The following is a 17,513-nucleotide window of genomic DNA, read 5'->3' as shown; positions in this document are numbered from 1 at the left end:
CAAATGTAACTCATTTATTAAAAAGACAATAGAAATAGAAACGAACCTATATAAATCAGTGATGATACTTTTCCGCGGATCCGCGGAAATCCTCGGTTTTCCTCCTCAGATCCTCGATCCGCGGATATTTCCTTCATTTCCTCCTTTTACTTTTTTTTTTTTAATATTTAGACCTGCATGTGTGCCGACAATTGTCGGTTTTCCGACAATCACGGTAGTTGCGATCTCCCGGATCACTTATTTTTATTTTATTGCTAAAGTAATCTGATTGCGAGTGACGTCAATTGTCGGAGTGTCGGCGAGCCCCAACTCGACCGGCGGCGAACAGTCAAGTGCCGACGAATGGGCGTCGGGTTGCCGACAATCGGCACTTTCAAGCCCTCGTTACGCTCGTTCGGCAATTATCGGGAAACTCGCTAGTCTTCGATTCGACCGCAACTCTTCATTGTCTGAAAAACGAGTAGTGTGTCGATATAATCGAGCATGCGCAGTTCGTTAACTTTCGTTTTCATACTTTCGGTATTCCATTCAAGTAACTTTTGTTTGTTCAATTGAACGTTGCTACATTTCAATTTTATTCGCTCTATCAATAAACTTTCGGATTTGTCGTTGTATATTTTGATCTATTACTCTTTTACATTATTTTTTGTTATCATGCCTGAACAATTCTTTGACCGTTCGTCGGATCTGAAGTCAGTTGAGAATGGTGTTCGAAATCTATTCAAATGGAATTGGCGATGATTTTCTTTTGGCGTACGTGAGAAAGCCAGCCCAGCCGGGTGCTGCATTTTGTATTTTTTTTTTTTGCCAGTGGATTAAAGTCTAATGATTGGGATGGTTATTGCTCTTTAGAGTTAGAGATAAGATCAATTATTCCAGGTTAAAAACTACTGTGGGGGTCCGATTACAGTACGGTGGCAAAGGAAAATCATTCATAAAGAGGCATTCTCACAGACAGTCAAAGTCAAAGTGAGTAACACAAGAGAGAAAAAAGAAAAACACCTCAGTCGTTGACGGCTGTTTTCACTGCTGAGACAGAGACTCATCCTCTCTCCAAGCTTCACAAGATTTCTTAACTCACTCAATCCTCGCCCTAGCCCAGTCTGTAGGTAGACAGGTGCCGATTAGCCATTGGACAAGTGAAGCGCAACTTTATTTGTATAACACAATTTCATATAATTATAATCACTGTTGCATTATTTTTCACAGTATATGAACGGCTCTGGTATCATTTTAAAGGGCAGAGATCAAGATTTCTTTTGATGTGATAGTGATAGAAATCAATGTTGACATATTGTATCAAAAATTATAATTTGATAAAAATAACATCATTTTAAAACTTTTGAAATCTTTTTCAAAATTGAGATAGCAAAAAAAAAAAAAGAGAAGGCATCTAGATAAATCATTTGTCTGTGTCTATATCAAATTTCATAAAGATTGAAGGCAGTGCAATATGTTTAATGTTGACCACAAGTGACCAACCCTCTTTTCTCTATGCTAAGATCCCGTTTTAATCAGTAGTCACCTTATCGAGAGGCTTCCCAGTGGGGAATTCTCAATCAATTTTGAGCTTTTTGTAAGACTAAATTTAGAGTAGTAAAATCATCATAACTTTGGAACCGTTTATCCTAGATCCAAAAGTAAGGTATCTTATTAAATGTTTTTTAAAGGCCTATCTGTCTATGTAAAAAATAATTATTAATTTTTATTTTTGAAAAAATATCAAACTATCACTCTACCTCCATGCTGTCCCTTGTCCCTATAAATGTTTGGTACTTTTTAACATTTTAATATAAATATATTCGGTAGGACAATCCAAAAGAAAATGTATATGACTAAGTACTGAGTTACAAAATAAAAGATCCGGTAATGCGATATGTGTGAAAAAGTTCAGACAATTTGGTCAGGACTCGCATGCAGGTCTATTAATATAATAAATCTTTAAAAAATACCTCCTTTTAAAAAAAAAAAAATATATATATATATATATATATAACAAAAATTTCCTCCTTTTACTGGACTCCGGGCGTTTTAAAATTGTACTCAAAAGAAGTCATCCTGCCTACTTTCCTGTGGTGCAAGAATGTTCTTGGTGAGTTTTCCGTTTTTCCGAGACTTTTCCTCCTTTTTGACTTTTTGTGAGTATCATCACTGATAAATTACAAAACTGTTAGTATAACTTCTGCTAGCACGTCTGACTGGTAATTAGGAGGTCTGAGGTTTGCTTCTCTCAGTTAAGGCAGGCTGATTTTTTAAGGGATGGTTTGTTTCTTGTATCTTTCTTTCCTGCCTTGTCTGGCACTGTTTCATACACACTTTTTCAGATCTTTTATCTGACACCAATTGTCAAGGAATGAACGAACAGCTGGAAATCGACCGGCTCTTGATTTGTTTAATTTTGAGAGAGGAAATACAATGGCAAGGGCACTAACCACAATAATATTTTATAAAACAGAGACAATGCAAATAATGGATTATATCCCTTGAATCATAATAATAATAATACCAAGATATTACACCAGTGCCTGCGCCCTAATTTGTCGCTTTGAAATAGGCAAAGAGTGGAACTTGGGGTGTAAGTTTGAGCGAGTCATGATAAAAATGTTTAAAGATTTTCACAATAGTTTCCCAATCGCCCTCATATGTGACCCTTCGCTTCAAAACGTTATTAAGTCGGGTCAGTTAAGATGATGAAAATTGAATTTATAGCCAGAAAAATCAGACGTGTTGAGTTTGCATGTTTTATTAAGGAGAATGGATACCATATTTTAGGGTGCTAATGCCAACAATTTATATTTTTGATCAGTTCAACATTCAATTCGGCTTTTAAGCATATGGTTCGTTCTGACATAATAAAGTATTATAGGAATAAGAGATGCCACTTGTGCTATGACAGTCCTTTAATTTTCAGGTTCCCAGTGATGTAGGCGACGAATGCTTGCAGGTAACCAAGGCCCTCTCCATTTATAGAACTGGAAATAATAATATAATAACATCAATAATAATAATTACAAAAACAAGGTCATCAATAATAATAATAACAACAATAATAATATTAATAATAATAATAATAATAATAATAATAATAATAATAATAATAATAATAATAATAATAAAACAGAGCACCTTGATCCAACAAAACCTTCCAATTAACTTTAACTTTTACAATCCCAGTCTATGACTTATCCACCTTGTATTCAACGAAATTCATAGAGAAGTAATTGAAACAAAACTGCAAAAAGGATGCGGAGTGGAGACAAAATTGGCATTAAAAAATCTTGCATCGCTCTCAAAACTCAATGAGCTTTGTTACACACCAGCATTGTCTAGAAGTCTGCTTTTACATTATAATATACTATAATAATACAATCAGAGTGTAGGGGTAGGGATGGGGGCATTGGGTATATGTGACTATATGGCAAGAGGTGATGTGACTCAATGCCAATGTCTTCCAAATATCAATCGATTTAAGTGACCCTGATCTTGGTTAAAACTCTCAAATCTGGGACTTGCCTGGGACCTCCCAAGGTCAAGAGTTTGAGAGTTTTTTCCAAGACGAGGGTCTTTAAATCGATCAGTATTTGAAGGATAAGTTTTCTGGCCAAATTTTTAAATACACGTCTTTTCAGAATACGGCAGTTAATTGGTTCAGTATTTCAACTCACCTGACTAAAAACGGCTGTGGAAAGCAACTGCTGGCACCAGAGTCCTCTTTGAAGTTCATGACCTTCATCAAATTTCGGAGCAGTTTTGAAGGATGTGCTTTATCAATTTTCGTCATGACAACCTATAACAAAAAAAAACAATGCAAAAACAAACTTCAGCATTTATATGGCGCAATATCCACTAAACGTGCTCAAAACGCTCTACAAGGGGTCCCTAACAAACAGCAACACTTAATATGTAGGACGAGACATGATGCCTGTAAGGCGATATTACATTTATTGTTTTCTGGACAAACACAACGCTGATAATGGCCAGGTACTCATTTTACACCTGAGTACAGTGAGAGAATGTGAGTAAAGAGCCATTTCTAAGGACTCAACAGAGTTTGTTTGTTGCTTTAGGTCTCTTCCAACACAATTGAGGTTATATGAGAGACCGCTGAAACAAAAAAACAAGCAATCTAACAAAAATAGTACAAATGTAAATCAAAATCATAACCTAAAGATATCATAAGCTAAATTATAACTAACCAAGAACAAACAGGCAGAAGATTTACAGAAAAAAAAAATATCCCCTGTCAAAAATACAATCACAAACCAAAGAAGCAGGATAGGCTAGTAAAGAGAAGAAGAAACGACATCACTATCGGATCGTACACCCATGTGAACATCATAGGTATATGATTCAAGGGTGATGCTCCCATCCAACCACCCGCTCTCAACAGAGTTGGACCCTAGATCCCGAAGGTGAATGTCATTCCACAAGACCACATGGCTGCAATGAAAAGAACTAAATTGACAAGTGGAAGGTCAATAAATGATTTAAATTTAATCTATTTAATTTTATCTTCCCATTGGAAGTAATAAGCTATTAAAATATGCCAGATGTTTTGATTCATTCCTACAACTACAATGTATATAATTGTATGACAATGGTTGCTTTGGCCTATCCAAAAAAGGCAGCAAAATGCTTTGTGTTGCTATATGAAGACAGGGCATTATCATGGATCTCATCTCACCACTCATTTATTTCACTGTATGTAACCGTTTGATTCCTAAGTCAAATTTTTCATGACGTGCTTTCGCATATTCTGCTCCTGTGTGGAATGCTCTTTCAGCGGACATCAGACACCGTAATTTTCTGTCCTCTTTTAAAGCCTCTTTGTATTTCCTTTCAGTTTGGCTCTTTATAAGATGCAACAAAAGCTCACATTCAACGGAATTCTGACTGTTGGTTATGGAGAATTTGATGTAAAATATTCAGGTTGCCGTGTAATAATATAATGACAACCCCCCCCCCCCCCCCCACTGATTTTTAAAATTCAATCAATCACCGTGTTGATGAAAATCATTTCCAGAATGACACCAGGTCTCCTATCATTTGGTACAAAATGATGTGAAAAAAACCCCCCAAAAAAACAACAACAAAAAAACATGCGTTTAATAATAATACTGCGACATTCACTAAATCTGCTCAAAGTGTTTTAAAAAAGATCCCAAGCAAAAGTAACACTAAAAATGTTGAATGAGACATGAAGCCTACTATCAACTTGTTTTTCCTTTCCAACGATAGAGACGGCTTTGTCGCTGACCAGGCACTCAGTTTTACACCAGAGTATGGTGAAAAAATGTGAGTATTGAGCCTTTTTTCGGAATTCAACTTTGTGTTACCCACAGTAAGACTTGAACTCAGGAGCTGCAAATCACAAGCCAGATGTTATATCACTAAACCACAAAACCGCATATATAAAAGATGACTTGAAGTGAAATTTACTAGAACTAAAACTAAAACATTTCTACATACACATAAAGGAAGGTTTAGTGTTGTATATCTGTTGAAGTACTTTTGATCATTTCTGGTCACTCCTACTGAGCCATCAAAAAGGATAAAAGTCATTGTGCTGAAAAAGTTCAAAATGAAAGCGTTTTGATTTTAAAACATGTTTGGCAACACACATTACTCATAAAAAGATTGAATCTGAAGATGAAAATCAAAGGTTTTGGAATAAAAAATACAAACAAAGTTCGTTTTGACTGTAAAAGTCCCGTCAGCAAATTGCAAAACAATACACAAAGAAACAGTGAAGAATTTTTAATTAAATTAATAAAATAACTATGGTATTGAGTCGTTTGAAATTTGCAAGCCCTCCCTTCTCACCTTTTCATTATCCTTATGACACAAACACCACAATTTTAAATACGCTTTGTGTTAAAATTTGCCACTGTCTCCCCTTCCCCCTGTCCATTAAACAAGCTAGGATTGTGTCTCTGGATCTAGGTCAGATCATGTCAAATTAAATTTAAGATAAACCAGTGCCATCTTTCATGGGTAGAGAACAATTACTATATTATTTCTTTTCCTTTTTTTTTTTTATGTCAACACTTGACAAAATTTCTCGAGCAAAGTTGTACTGTCGGAAGATTTACAGACCTGAGATTTTTTTTACACTCAAACTCAAACTCAGAAGCAATAAGAACAAACTATACATAATTTTGTGAATCAAAACAGCATTAAGTTCTCATGGCTATAACAAATATTTTTCTTTAAATTTTCTGATGTACAAAACTAATCTCAAAAATCTGTTCATTGAATTGTAATAATGTGACAATTTTCTTTTGTTGGCAAGGAGAAGGTTGAGAAAAACAAAACTATATATATTGTGAAATACCCAGCTTCGTCAATTAGAGGAATATGGATGTTCAATCTGATTCTAATCCTTGATTCTTTGGGTTAGACATGAATAACAATAACAAGCCCAATCAAGAATGACAACAATAACTTCCTTACCAACTATGCACAAACTAACCTAATGAAAATTCTTACGAAACTGGGAAGATGATGAAAAATAGGGAAATCAGGAATGAGAACAAATATCAGAAATCTCTCACAATACATCATCAATTATCGGAGGGCCACTTTAATGATCTATTTAAAAAAAAAAAATCCGGGAGAGAATTATCAGATTGTTTTATCGAAAGCCTTTGAATTTTTGGTTACAAAATATTACCATGGTAATTGGTGAGTTCCATGTCAGAATGTAGGCATGTCGCAGTGATGTTTTCCCAACCTAACTTCATTGTCTCATATAAAGCATATTTTGCCTATATTTTGATATAAAAAAAAAATATAATGGTTTGTGGTTTAAGTTTAAGTATAGAAAATCATTCAAACAAATGTAGCACATTAAACTATTTAGATATCTTTGGACTGAAATATTCCATTGTCAATATTTTTTTCAATTATCTAATCTTCAACTTTTTGCTGTCATATTTTCTGAAAGAATATCCGGAGCTTTCTTTTTTACATTTGTCTTAAGATATTTTCAAAGAGGTTAGAGAAATGGTCATTGCAGGAGTTCAAAGCATATTTAATTCATCTAAAAACCAACGCAATTAACAACTGAGATACTATCCCCAGCTTAGAAAGGCTAATAGTTTGGATGTTTTTTGACTTTACTTTTCTATCTGCTTTGTCTCGCCTCTTTATGTCAACATTCCTAATTAAATGTCAACATCACTGATTTGAATGTAAACCTCTAGAAGATTTCTAACACACCTTCCTACCAAATCCAATTCAGTTTATAGTATAGACTACAGAGGACGCTCAATTATTTTTGAAGACTGAAGTGAAGGGCAAGAGCTCAGCTGGTCTCTGGTCTAATAAATAAGTAAACTTAGTTTTGGCACAGTCTCACATACAACGTTTTAGGATTTTTATTCACTTACAACATAGGGTGTTGTGGATTCCTCCATCATTTCTACACAATCAATTTCATCTGAACCAGGCCCCTCCTCCCCATCAATCAACATGAAAACTCTCATCAGACTGAAAGCAGAATACATGAGAACCGCCATCAGGATATAGAAATATGTAGTATGTAGTGTAAGATTTCGAAATAAATTTTATGACCTCCCTATACATTTTAAAATACTTAATTTAATTATTACACGAATGACAGACTCTTAGCGGCATTTACTTCCATCTAAGCAAAGTAGAAGGGAGATAACTCCTTAAAAAAAAAAAACTACCTGGTATTAAAAAAAATAAAATACAGTAGAATTACTTTAAACCGAAATTTTGGGGACCTTCTAAACCATTTCGGTTTAAAGACATTTTGGTTTAAAGTAAGTTCCCGTGTTGCAATGTTTTTCAAGGGTAGTAACGATTTAAGAAATTTGCTCATTTAATCGTATCACGGGTTTCCCGTTAAATTAAGTTGTTGAATAAATGCCGTCTTCGTAACCATTAATTTTTTTAAAAAGAATTTTGTGTGTTTTAAAAATATTTTTGGGGGTTTTCGTTTTCAATTCAAAATTGTTGAAAGAGTTGAGTTCGGGATGCCGTGTAATTTACATATCTCCGTCTTGATCAACTTTTTTTTCATCGACTTCACATAGTATTTTGATTTTAAACTGAAACGTGTAAGCACAGTGCTTTCTTTTAGACAACTTTTAGTAAAATGCAAAGCTAAAATAAGATCGAAAGTTCTTGTGCGATAATTGATAATGAATGATGCGCAGCTACTCAGAGGTGAAGTGAAATGGAAATGAAAAGGCGTGTCAATGCTAAGCTGTCTACTGCACATCCCTCTTTTGTTGAAAAGCCATTAGGTTCAAAGGCCTAATTACATAGAACTCCCCCCGCCGCTCACATACACACATTTAAACAAAGTGGAAATGAAATGGCATTTCAATGGTGAGTTGTCTACCCCCCCCCCCCCCCCCCTCCTTATCGTCATGTTGAAAATCCAGTCAGTTCCAAAGCATCAACACACGAGCGAGAACATCTCGCTTGCGTTATTCTACACCCCAACTCCCCCTCTTTCCTCATTTTTCGCCTGTCTTACTTTTCCAGTCTGTGCGATTGTGGTGTTGGCCAAGCCCAAGTGCAGTGATTAAAGTGTTTGTCTCCCCCCCCCCCCCACCCCACCCATCACCCTCATCTTATACTTACGCTCTGTTTAATATCGTCGGGCATTATTACGTGTGGCCTCCTTCCGGAATTTTTGAAGAAAAATATAGAGAGAAGGGAAGGTGCTCTCAAGTTGTTTCGGTTTAAAGAAAGTCCTGCTTAGAAGTATTTCGGTTCATCGTAAGAATTAGTACAAAGATAATGAAGAAACTTGTACAATTTATTAAATTCTTTGCGGTTTAAGGTATTTTTCGGTTTAGCTTCTTTCGGTTTAAAGTAATTTTACTGTATCTCAATTTTTTGAAATGATACAACGAAAAAGCAACTACCATTAAAAAAAGGCTGATTTTAATTTATTTTGATACCAAGTCCACATACTGTTAGAAATATGTTTTTAAAATTTTAATAACGCAATCCGAATTTGAGTTATTACTGGATTCTATATCATCATTATCAATTCAACATCGCTCTCATCATCTAGACTAGTTTCCCTGCCAACTGTAGAATCAAATTAATCATTTATAGTTTATTATTGATCAAGTTAGAGAGAAAGTTGAAAGCCATAAATTCTGGAAAAACTAACTTCATTTTAAAAAAATCGTAAATTTGTAAATTTGTTTCTAATGAACCAATTTTTTTTGGCCAAAAGAGTTTAAAAAATTGTCTATTCATCTAATTTGGATTACTGTAATCACCAAGTACCAATTTATTCATTCCAAACACTTTTTGTAGTGGGCAATAGCAGTACCTATTGTCAGGTGTCATACTGGGTGACAGTGAGTAAACTGTATTTCATATAACGTAGTGCACTATGGACCTTTCACTGTATGGGAAAAATCAACCCTTGCCAACAGAGCAAATAAAAATGATCAAAAGAGTACAGTAGACTGCAGCCAGGTTGGTGACAAATTGCCATTCAGACAAAGACAGAAGTATTCCACCTGCACCAAGACAATTGAGATGGAAGACAAAAAACATCAAATGCCGAAGACTTCCCTAGAAATCCACTCAAATTTGGTAACAATAATTATACAGTGTAACTTGGACTTGGATACAGAGACTGAAAAGTTTATGAATCAATCTTTATTTTAACTAGAAGGAAGTTGTGATGTGTCACAGTTTTCAAAAAAAAAAAAAAAGAAGCTGTAATTTACAGATGATGATAACTACTAATGCTCTAAAAGTAGTAAAGTGAAGCCCAAACATCATCCCATTGACTGCTCTCTTGGTAAAAATAGTCAGGTCTGTGGTTGTATTCAAGTTAAGGGAGAGATTATTTCGTGATCAGTTTAGAGTAGATTCAAACCCCACCTACGTTCCCCTCAGTAATGAGAAAGAAAAAAAAACAAAACGATTAGGCACAGTTTAATCTTAAAGATGTAATGCTGCTTAATGTCAATTATACTTGGGTATCAATCCTTGCTCAAGACAAAGAACTTGTTAAACTTTTTTTTCTATTCTATTGTCACAGGAGAACTAAAGTTTGTCTTGAAAACTTAGGGTGTAAAATGTTAATTTCAAAAGACATTTGTATATCATGAATAAAGGTAAATTCAAGATTTTTTTTTACCCTGAGAAAATTAAATTGGAATCATTCCCCCCCCCCCCCGGAGTTAAAAGTGAATGAGTTATTTCTTTATTTACTTAATGATTTATAATTCTTAACTCCTTTTACTTTTTCAATGGACGGTCCTCAACCTATGTGTAAGGTACTCATTTACAAGTTAAGATACCTGATTTTCAAGACGCCATTCTATTTTAGCCATAGAAATAACAAGTATTATCTTAGACACCATTTGGCAAAATCAATGGCAGCACGAAACTTTTGCTCTTTGTTACGAGAAACGGAACTGCCTTTAATGTCTCATTTATAATTAACGGGCAGTATGAAAAATTGGAAAAAATCATCTTTTTACTTTGATGAGGATTAAATAATCTCAGATCTTACCATTGCATCTTGATTTTAAAAAAATACATTTTCAGGAAATTAAAGCTTGAACTTCCTCTTTTAATCAGTGCTGATGGTGACAAAAAGTGAAAAAGGAGGAAAATTTTAATCGATTGTCTTTAAGCCCAGTTTTTACAACATTACTCCCCCCCGCCCCCTCCAAAAAAAAACAAAACTAGAGCGATTAAGACAACAAACTATCATTGATACTCTAGCTAACTTGTGGAGAGTGGAAACTGCACCTATTTCTTACATATCTCATCTCTCCCATTGCTAGAACATTTGATTGAGGGGAAATATAATTTTTCAAAAGGAGGAAATTCCTCCTCTGACACCAAAAATCGCAGATTTCCACAGATCTGAGAAAAATAATCAGCACTGCTTAATAATTATTGTAATGAAAATATACTCTAAAACGAAAGTAAACTATTATCCAATTAATTGTGTTTGGACATCAAACTTGTCAATATGGGCACACAGTGTTCATTAAAAACATAGATCCAAGAAGATTTCTGCCATACTTGCGCCTTGATTTGATATAAGCTTCTACACTCGTCTCGAAGTGGTCTGGCATATTGAAACCATATCCAGGCATGTCGACTAGATTGAAATATCGACCGACACGGAACACATTCATCAGCTTTGTGTGACCCTGTGGAGATACAGTTAAATAATGAATACAATAAAAAACAAAACAAACTTGAGCATTTACATAGCGCAAAATCCACTAAACATGCTCAAAGTGCTTTACAAGGTTTGCCAAGTCAACAGCAAAACTTAACCTGTAAAATGAGACATGACACCTTTTAGGGGATATTACCATTTTTTTTCTGACATAGACAACGCTGTTAACGACCAGGTACTCATTTTACACCTGAGTGCAGTGAGATGATATGATTAAAGAGCCTTTTCCAAGGACTCAACCATGCGCCAATCGAGGCTCGAACCCAGGACCTTCCGATCCGAAAGCGAGTGTCATACCACAAGATCACATAGCCACACACTATGTGATATGGACACCAGTGGAAACATTTTGTTCCTGAAATTTGGGCTTTTGTCTGTAAAATGTCCCTGAAATTTGAGATTGAGGGTAGACATGCCTGCAACAACTTTGTTGGGGAGGATTTTCAAAAAAACTTGTCAGCTTTTGGTAATATGATCCTTTCTTCAGTTGATTTCTCTACCAATTACTCAGTCCCACAACATCTTTCTCTTTCGTTAAATTATTGTCAGTTTTTACGAAAATCAATCGCAAATTTTGGTTTTTATTTTGCTTGCAAAATTTGGGAATTTAGTTGCAAAATTGTGGATTATATTTTGCAAAAAAACCACCATGCCAGGTTATGGTAATAATAATAATAATAATAATAATAGTCATAATAATTATATTATCAATCGTGATGAATTATTACAATTACAACTATATTCATTTTTATGATAAATTACATTATGTTCAGGTATGGATTATACTAATTTAATCATTTAAAAAAACAACAACAAAAGAACAACTTGACCTTTTGTGGAGTGTAAAATCCACTAAATGTGTTTAAAGAGCTCTACAAGGGGTCCGAAGTCAACAGCAACAATTATCATGTAGGACGAGACATGATGCCTGTGAGACGCTATTACAATTTTTTCTCAGTCTATACCAATGAGATAATGTGGGAAAATAGCCTTTTTCAAAGATTCAAAATTTATGCAGCTCACGGCAGGACTTGAACCAGGAATCTATCGGCCCAAAGGGCAAGTGTCATAGCACAAGACTACATGGTTGCATTAACTAGTAATAATGAAGAGACTAGTTACTGGTTTAGATGAACACCGGACTGCAACATCAGGAACCTGAGCAAACATGGCGGCCAGGAGGGATGATTTTCCAACATTACTTTTCCCAATAAAAGCCACCTGGAATTGAAGTAGATCATCAAAAATTTAAAAGATTTCGAAAAATTTATGTGACCCTTATAATCAGATTTTTACTTTAACTCACTCTATCCTAACACTGACCATATCCGTAGTATACCCGGGGTTACTTTTACCCCATGCCTATGTATTACATTTTTCTGAGACAAAGTATAGGCGTAGTATCAAAGCTAATGTTCTTAATGTTTACATGTTAATGGTAGTTTAATAAAAATATATATGCACATGCTCATTTTCAATATATTTTTTTTCCCAATTTTGAAAAGTAGCAAAAATATCTGGGATTGAGTGAGTTAAGAAGCCTTTACGTATCCTAGTCAAAAGTTGGTATAGGGAGCTTGCAAGCTCAATGACAAATGATATTCTATGAATGAGACCAAGGACTAAAAAAACCCTAGAAATGTCCTGATATAAATGTTGTCTTGAACTCGTAGCTCACCTTTGCCATCAGTTCCCCTTATCTTCTGGTTGTTTCTATTAAATCATAAAAATGCTTATATTGACATTTTGCTAATGTTGGATGTTAACTTATTTGTCTTGTACTGCATCAAATTTACTTAAATCACACTGTCTAAGAAATGAATAATACTCGTACTTTTACGTGTTTTCTATAAATAGCATGCGCTTGGCTAAGAAGCTTACAACATTGCCATTCGGAAATATAACAACAAACCTACACAAAACTTTGAGTAACCTTAAATGTTTATAGTCTGTTTAACTCATTCAACCCAAACACCAACTATATCCGTAGTTTACCCGGGTCACTTTTACCCCATGTCTATTTATTACATTTTTCTGAGACAAATTATAGGTGTGGTACAAAGCTAATGTATTTAATTTTTACATGTTAAGGTTAGTTGAACAAAACTATCTAGGTACATGCTTATTTTTAATACATTTTTTTTCTCCAATTTTGAAAAGTAGCAAAACTATCTAGGATTGAGTGAGTTAATACAGTTTAGTGAGAATTACTCTCAAAATTACGGAATGCAAAAACCAATAACAAAGACCCACCTCTGGCAAATCCCAGTCAGGCATTACGTGAGGATTTGGATAGGACCCCAGAAATTCAAATTGACGACCTTTAATATTCAATGGCTCAAACATCTTTGTGGCTTGTACAATTTCATCTTTCGTGGGTCGAAATACATACTCCGACTCTGGAAGAAGCGGTGTTTGAACATGGGATTGAAGTCGATCGATTGGATTTGTGTACAAATCAGATGCTGGTTGGAATTCTTTCCTTTCATGTCGTTTCACTTTTGTGAGATGGAAATACTTTTTACATGTCCAGGAAATGGACGGTAAGGCATGGTCAGGAATCTGTTTGGCCAAAGGCAGAACTGCAACGATTGGTGTCACTAGATGATGACATTTCAAAAGCACTCTTGTTGGACAAAGCATTGTGTCTTTAACTCTTGAAAAATTAATTCTGTAAATTAAGATAGGAAAACAAAAATACAAATAACCTTCAATCAAAACATCTGAATAAAAGGAATGCGGTATGGTGTACATAATTTTCGAACTGCTAAAACCCTTTGACAAAAGTAGAAAAAGATTTTGTTTTCCTGATTCTGAGAGAGATAAAAAAATTCATTTACAAAAAGATTTAACAATAGAAAAAGATTGGAGTGGAGATGAATATTATAATTTCCAATAGATTATAGAAAGTAAATGAAATAGAGGGAAAATATTTAAAAGAAAAAAAAGAGACAGGAGAGTTATCATTTGAAAACATGCTGAAGAAAGGAGGCAAAAAGAAAAGAAAAAAAAAAAAAAGAAGACGGAATTCGAACCCATAGTGTTGATTTCTAAGACAGACGACATACCCATTTGGCCATGCCATCCACAAGAATGATGACCCATTTTCTGTATATATATATTATAACCTACTATCCCAAGACTGATTTATTGTTTAGGTAATTTTATTTTATATATTGATGTTTTGTTTTATTATCATCATTAACTTTACTTATTTCTATGTGCATTTAGAAAGTTTTCATATTCTTGAAAGTAAGTTTTCGACTGTAGGAAAATTAAATAAGTGAGAGAAATTTCGTAAGCTCCTCTGGGTAGCATTCTGGGTATTTTCACCGTGGATCTTTTGTCAGGCGTTTATTTATTCAATTTGTCAATATATTCTAGAAGTAGAAGTAGCATTTTAACAACTCTAGAGCAAACCTTGAGATTAGTGAAAGTTTAAAATTTCCTAAAAAGACCATTGTTTTGGTTCGCCACCACCATTTTGCTGTTGAAGTATTGAAAGGTAGCACTAATTGCAAAAGCAGTCGTAAGTTGTTTTTTTTTTTTTTCTATTTGAATTTGGGTTAGATATAGGCAGGTTTTAGTAAAGAGTAAAGGTCCTTAGGTGTTTGTTTTTCAAAATGACTCTTTTAGGTTTAGTTAAAGGTAAAAAGTTTTATTTTTTCTTAGGGTTAGTTAAATAATAAGGAATACTTGGGTTGATTCCCTTAGCACGAGGAGCGTACAGTAAGTAGTAGGCCTCCCAAATAAATGGTGCTGAGGCTGAACTTGAATTTAGTTTCCAGTGCCAGTGGATAGCTGTGTATCGACAGGGAAAATAAGACTAATAGTAATGGAAGAATGTATTTTTAGAGGTTGGTCTTAGGCTTAGTAATATTATAGTGTAAGTTGTAAGTAAGAGTAAGAGTAAGTGTAAGACTAAGACTACTAAGACAATGCTGCTGATGACAAGAAGACCAGCCTCGAAAAATACACTCTTACATTATCATTGAACATCAAACCCTAACCCCATTCCAAAGGCCTTGAAGTCAAAGGTCCTATCCAAAAAAATAAATACAAAAAGACCATAATTACCTGTTCTTTGTTTTGCACCCAAAACGACCATTAGTAGGCTGAGGTCAATGTCTATACTATAATTCAACTCCTTGATTAGGCTAAGAAGTAAGAAGTGAAAACGAAAACGAAAGTACGTAGAATCCGGAAATTCAAAATAAGTTAGTAGGAGCTGATTCCAAAGAAATTATTAAGATATGATAACTTCAAATGTCCATGACCGTTAGCATGTCAGCATAGCAAATCAAATCCAGGTTTTAGCCATGAACATTTTAATTTATCTTAAATTTGATTTTGCCAGCAGTCACGCCAACGGATCTTTAGAAAAGTGCGAGGCCATAAAATGAATATTAATTATAATAAAAAATGACATTATAAAAAGGAATATGAATACCTGCAACATTTTCATTCACCAAACATTAACCGCCCCTTTCATACCACAACAACATCAACCTCACAATCCACTACCACCATTACCATCTCAAGCACCACTGCTACAACCACTACCACCAAAATCATCACAGCCGCCACCATTACATTCATTACCACCATCACAACCTCTACAATCCCTACCACCATTACCATCTCAAGCACCACTGCTACAACCACTACCACCAAAATCATCACAGCCGCCACCATTACATTCATTACCACCATCACAACCTCTACAACCCCTACCACCATTACCATCTCAAGCACCACTGCTACAACCACAACCACAAAATCATCACAGCCGCCACCATTACATTCATCATCACCATCACAACCTCTACAATCCCTACCACCACAACCATCTCAAGCACCACTGCTACAACCACTACCACCATAAACATCACAGCCGCCACCATAACATTCATCACCACCATCACAACCTCTCTATAACCCCTACCACCATTACCATTACAACCACCATCATTCTGGCCATTGACCAGGTTCAATGCTAGAGAATTATCAGCACATGAATTGTTTGAGTGAGTATTAAATAATCCCTAGCCATTCGATTTCCTATAATCTCAAGGGAGGGCAAGCGATGGCGATACTAATGGTGAAGGGAGTGGCCGTGGGTGGGGAACACATATATCACTATTGTAGCAGATGTGGGGCGTATCATGAAAGGTGTAGTTGAAAACGGTAGGGGCTGCCTGAAGCCTGCGATCGTGAAAATACTAACAAAAGAGTAAAATGGAGAGGCTTCGTATAGGAACGATACAGACAATGGACGTTTCGGGTACAAACCCTTCGTCAGCACAACAATACACAAATTAAAGTGGAACACAAATAAAATAATTTCTAGTTTTTGTTTTATTTTCCACGTTAATTTGTGTATTGTTGTGCTGACGAAGGGTTTTGTACCCGAAACGTAACGACCATTAGCTTTGTAAACCCCGCTGTAGTAAACAACGCCGACAAAGAGGGAGTATTGATTTTATTATATATATATATATATATATATATATATATATATATATATATATATATATATATACTTATATAGCGCCCAATAATCCACTGACATGTGTTCCATGGCACTAAAAATCACGCAGATTATATAACCTAACATACACACTAAAGCGCCTTCACATATACACCAGTACGTACACTCAAACCCACATACGGAAACTTCTCCCTATCCGGACACACGCAAACCCTTTACATACATATAACTATACCATCTACCCTAGATTAAAACATAAAGCACATTAATTGTCAAAATAAGCTCTTCTAAATAATTCGGTTTTCATTTTCTATTTAAAGGTATCAAATTTGTCATCATTTTTGGTATTATAACAAAGGGAATTCCACAACCTGGGCGCAGTCCCTCTGAAGGATTTGTTGTGAAGCAAAGACTTTGGGGGTACCTCTGTCAGAAGAAGCATACTATTTGATCTTAGCGATCTACAAGGTCCATAATGAGACACAAGTTCATTTAAATAGTATGTTGTTAGACCATGAAAGGATCTATAACAAAAACCTAAAATATTGAACTCAATGCGCTGCTTCACTTGAATCGAATTAAACCAAAACATGGTTTGCAATATTCTCTTAATATTGATTTATTTGCGACATCGCCTGGAGCTGCGACCTTAGCCATCATCCATTCACTGATCACTATACCGTACTTTGATGGCGACATCGACCGAAGCTGCGACCTTAGCCATCATCCATTCACTGATCACTATACCGTACTTTGATGGCGACATCGACCGAAGCTGTGACCTTAGCCATCATCCATTCACCGATCACTATA

At 35.1% G+C, this 17,513-nt stretch overlaps 1 protein-coding gene across 4 annotated transcripts; it reads right to left on the bottom strand.

Moving 5' to 3' along the window:
- Window positions 1-2,727: 2,727 nt before the first annotated feature.
- On the bottom strand, window positions 2,728-15,388 carry LOC144971459 (GTP-binding protein 8-like). 4 transcript variants are annotated; one of them, XM_078912388.1, is made up of 7 exons: window positions 15,287-15,388; window positions 13,463-13,880; window positions 12,332-12,430; window positions 11,047-11,177; window positions 7,392-7,491; window positions 3,666-3,787; window positions 2,728-2,972 (listed from the first exon to the last, which is right to left on the bottom strand). In XM_078912388.1, exons 2-7 carry the CDS (start codon window positions 13,850-13,852, stop codon window positions 2,888-2,890), a joined length of 927 nt encoding a protein of 308 aa, XP_078768514.1. In that variant the 5' UTR covers window positions 13,853-13,880; window positions 15,287-15,388; the 3' UTR covers window positions 2,728-2,887. The 4 variants fall into 4 exon arrangements, 3 of the variants coding, with proteins under 3 accessions (XP_078768514.1, XP_078768515.1, XP_078768516.1); XM_078912389.1 differs by lacking the exon at window positions 7,392-7,491 and adding an exon at window positions 5,470-5,566 and having other exon boundaries at window positions 15,287-15,386; XR_013645138.1 differs by lacking the exon at window positions 2,728-2,972 and adding an exon at window positions 5,470-5,566 and having other exon boundaries at window positions 15,287-15,386.
- Window positions 15,389-17,513: the final 2,125 nt, after the last annotated feature.

The sequence above is a fragment of the Berghia stephanieae genome, chromosome 4, assembly GCF_034508935.2.
Source record: "Berghia stephanieae isolate SIO BIC M18660-M18661 chromosome 4, UCSD_Bste_1.3, whole genome shotgun sequence".
Classification (NCBI taxonomy): Eukaryota; Metazoa; Mollusca; class Gastropoda; order Nudibranchia; family Aeolidiidae; genus Berghia; species Berghia stephanieae.
The sequence above is the reverse complement of the archived record's forward strand: the minus strand, read 5'-3'. Positions and strand labels throughout refer to the sequence as shown.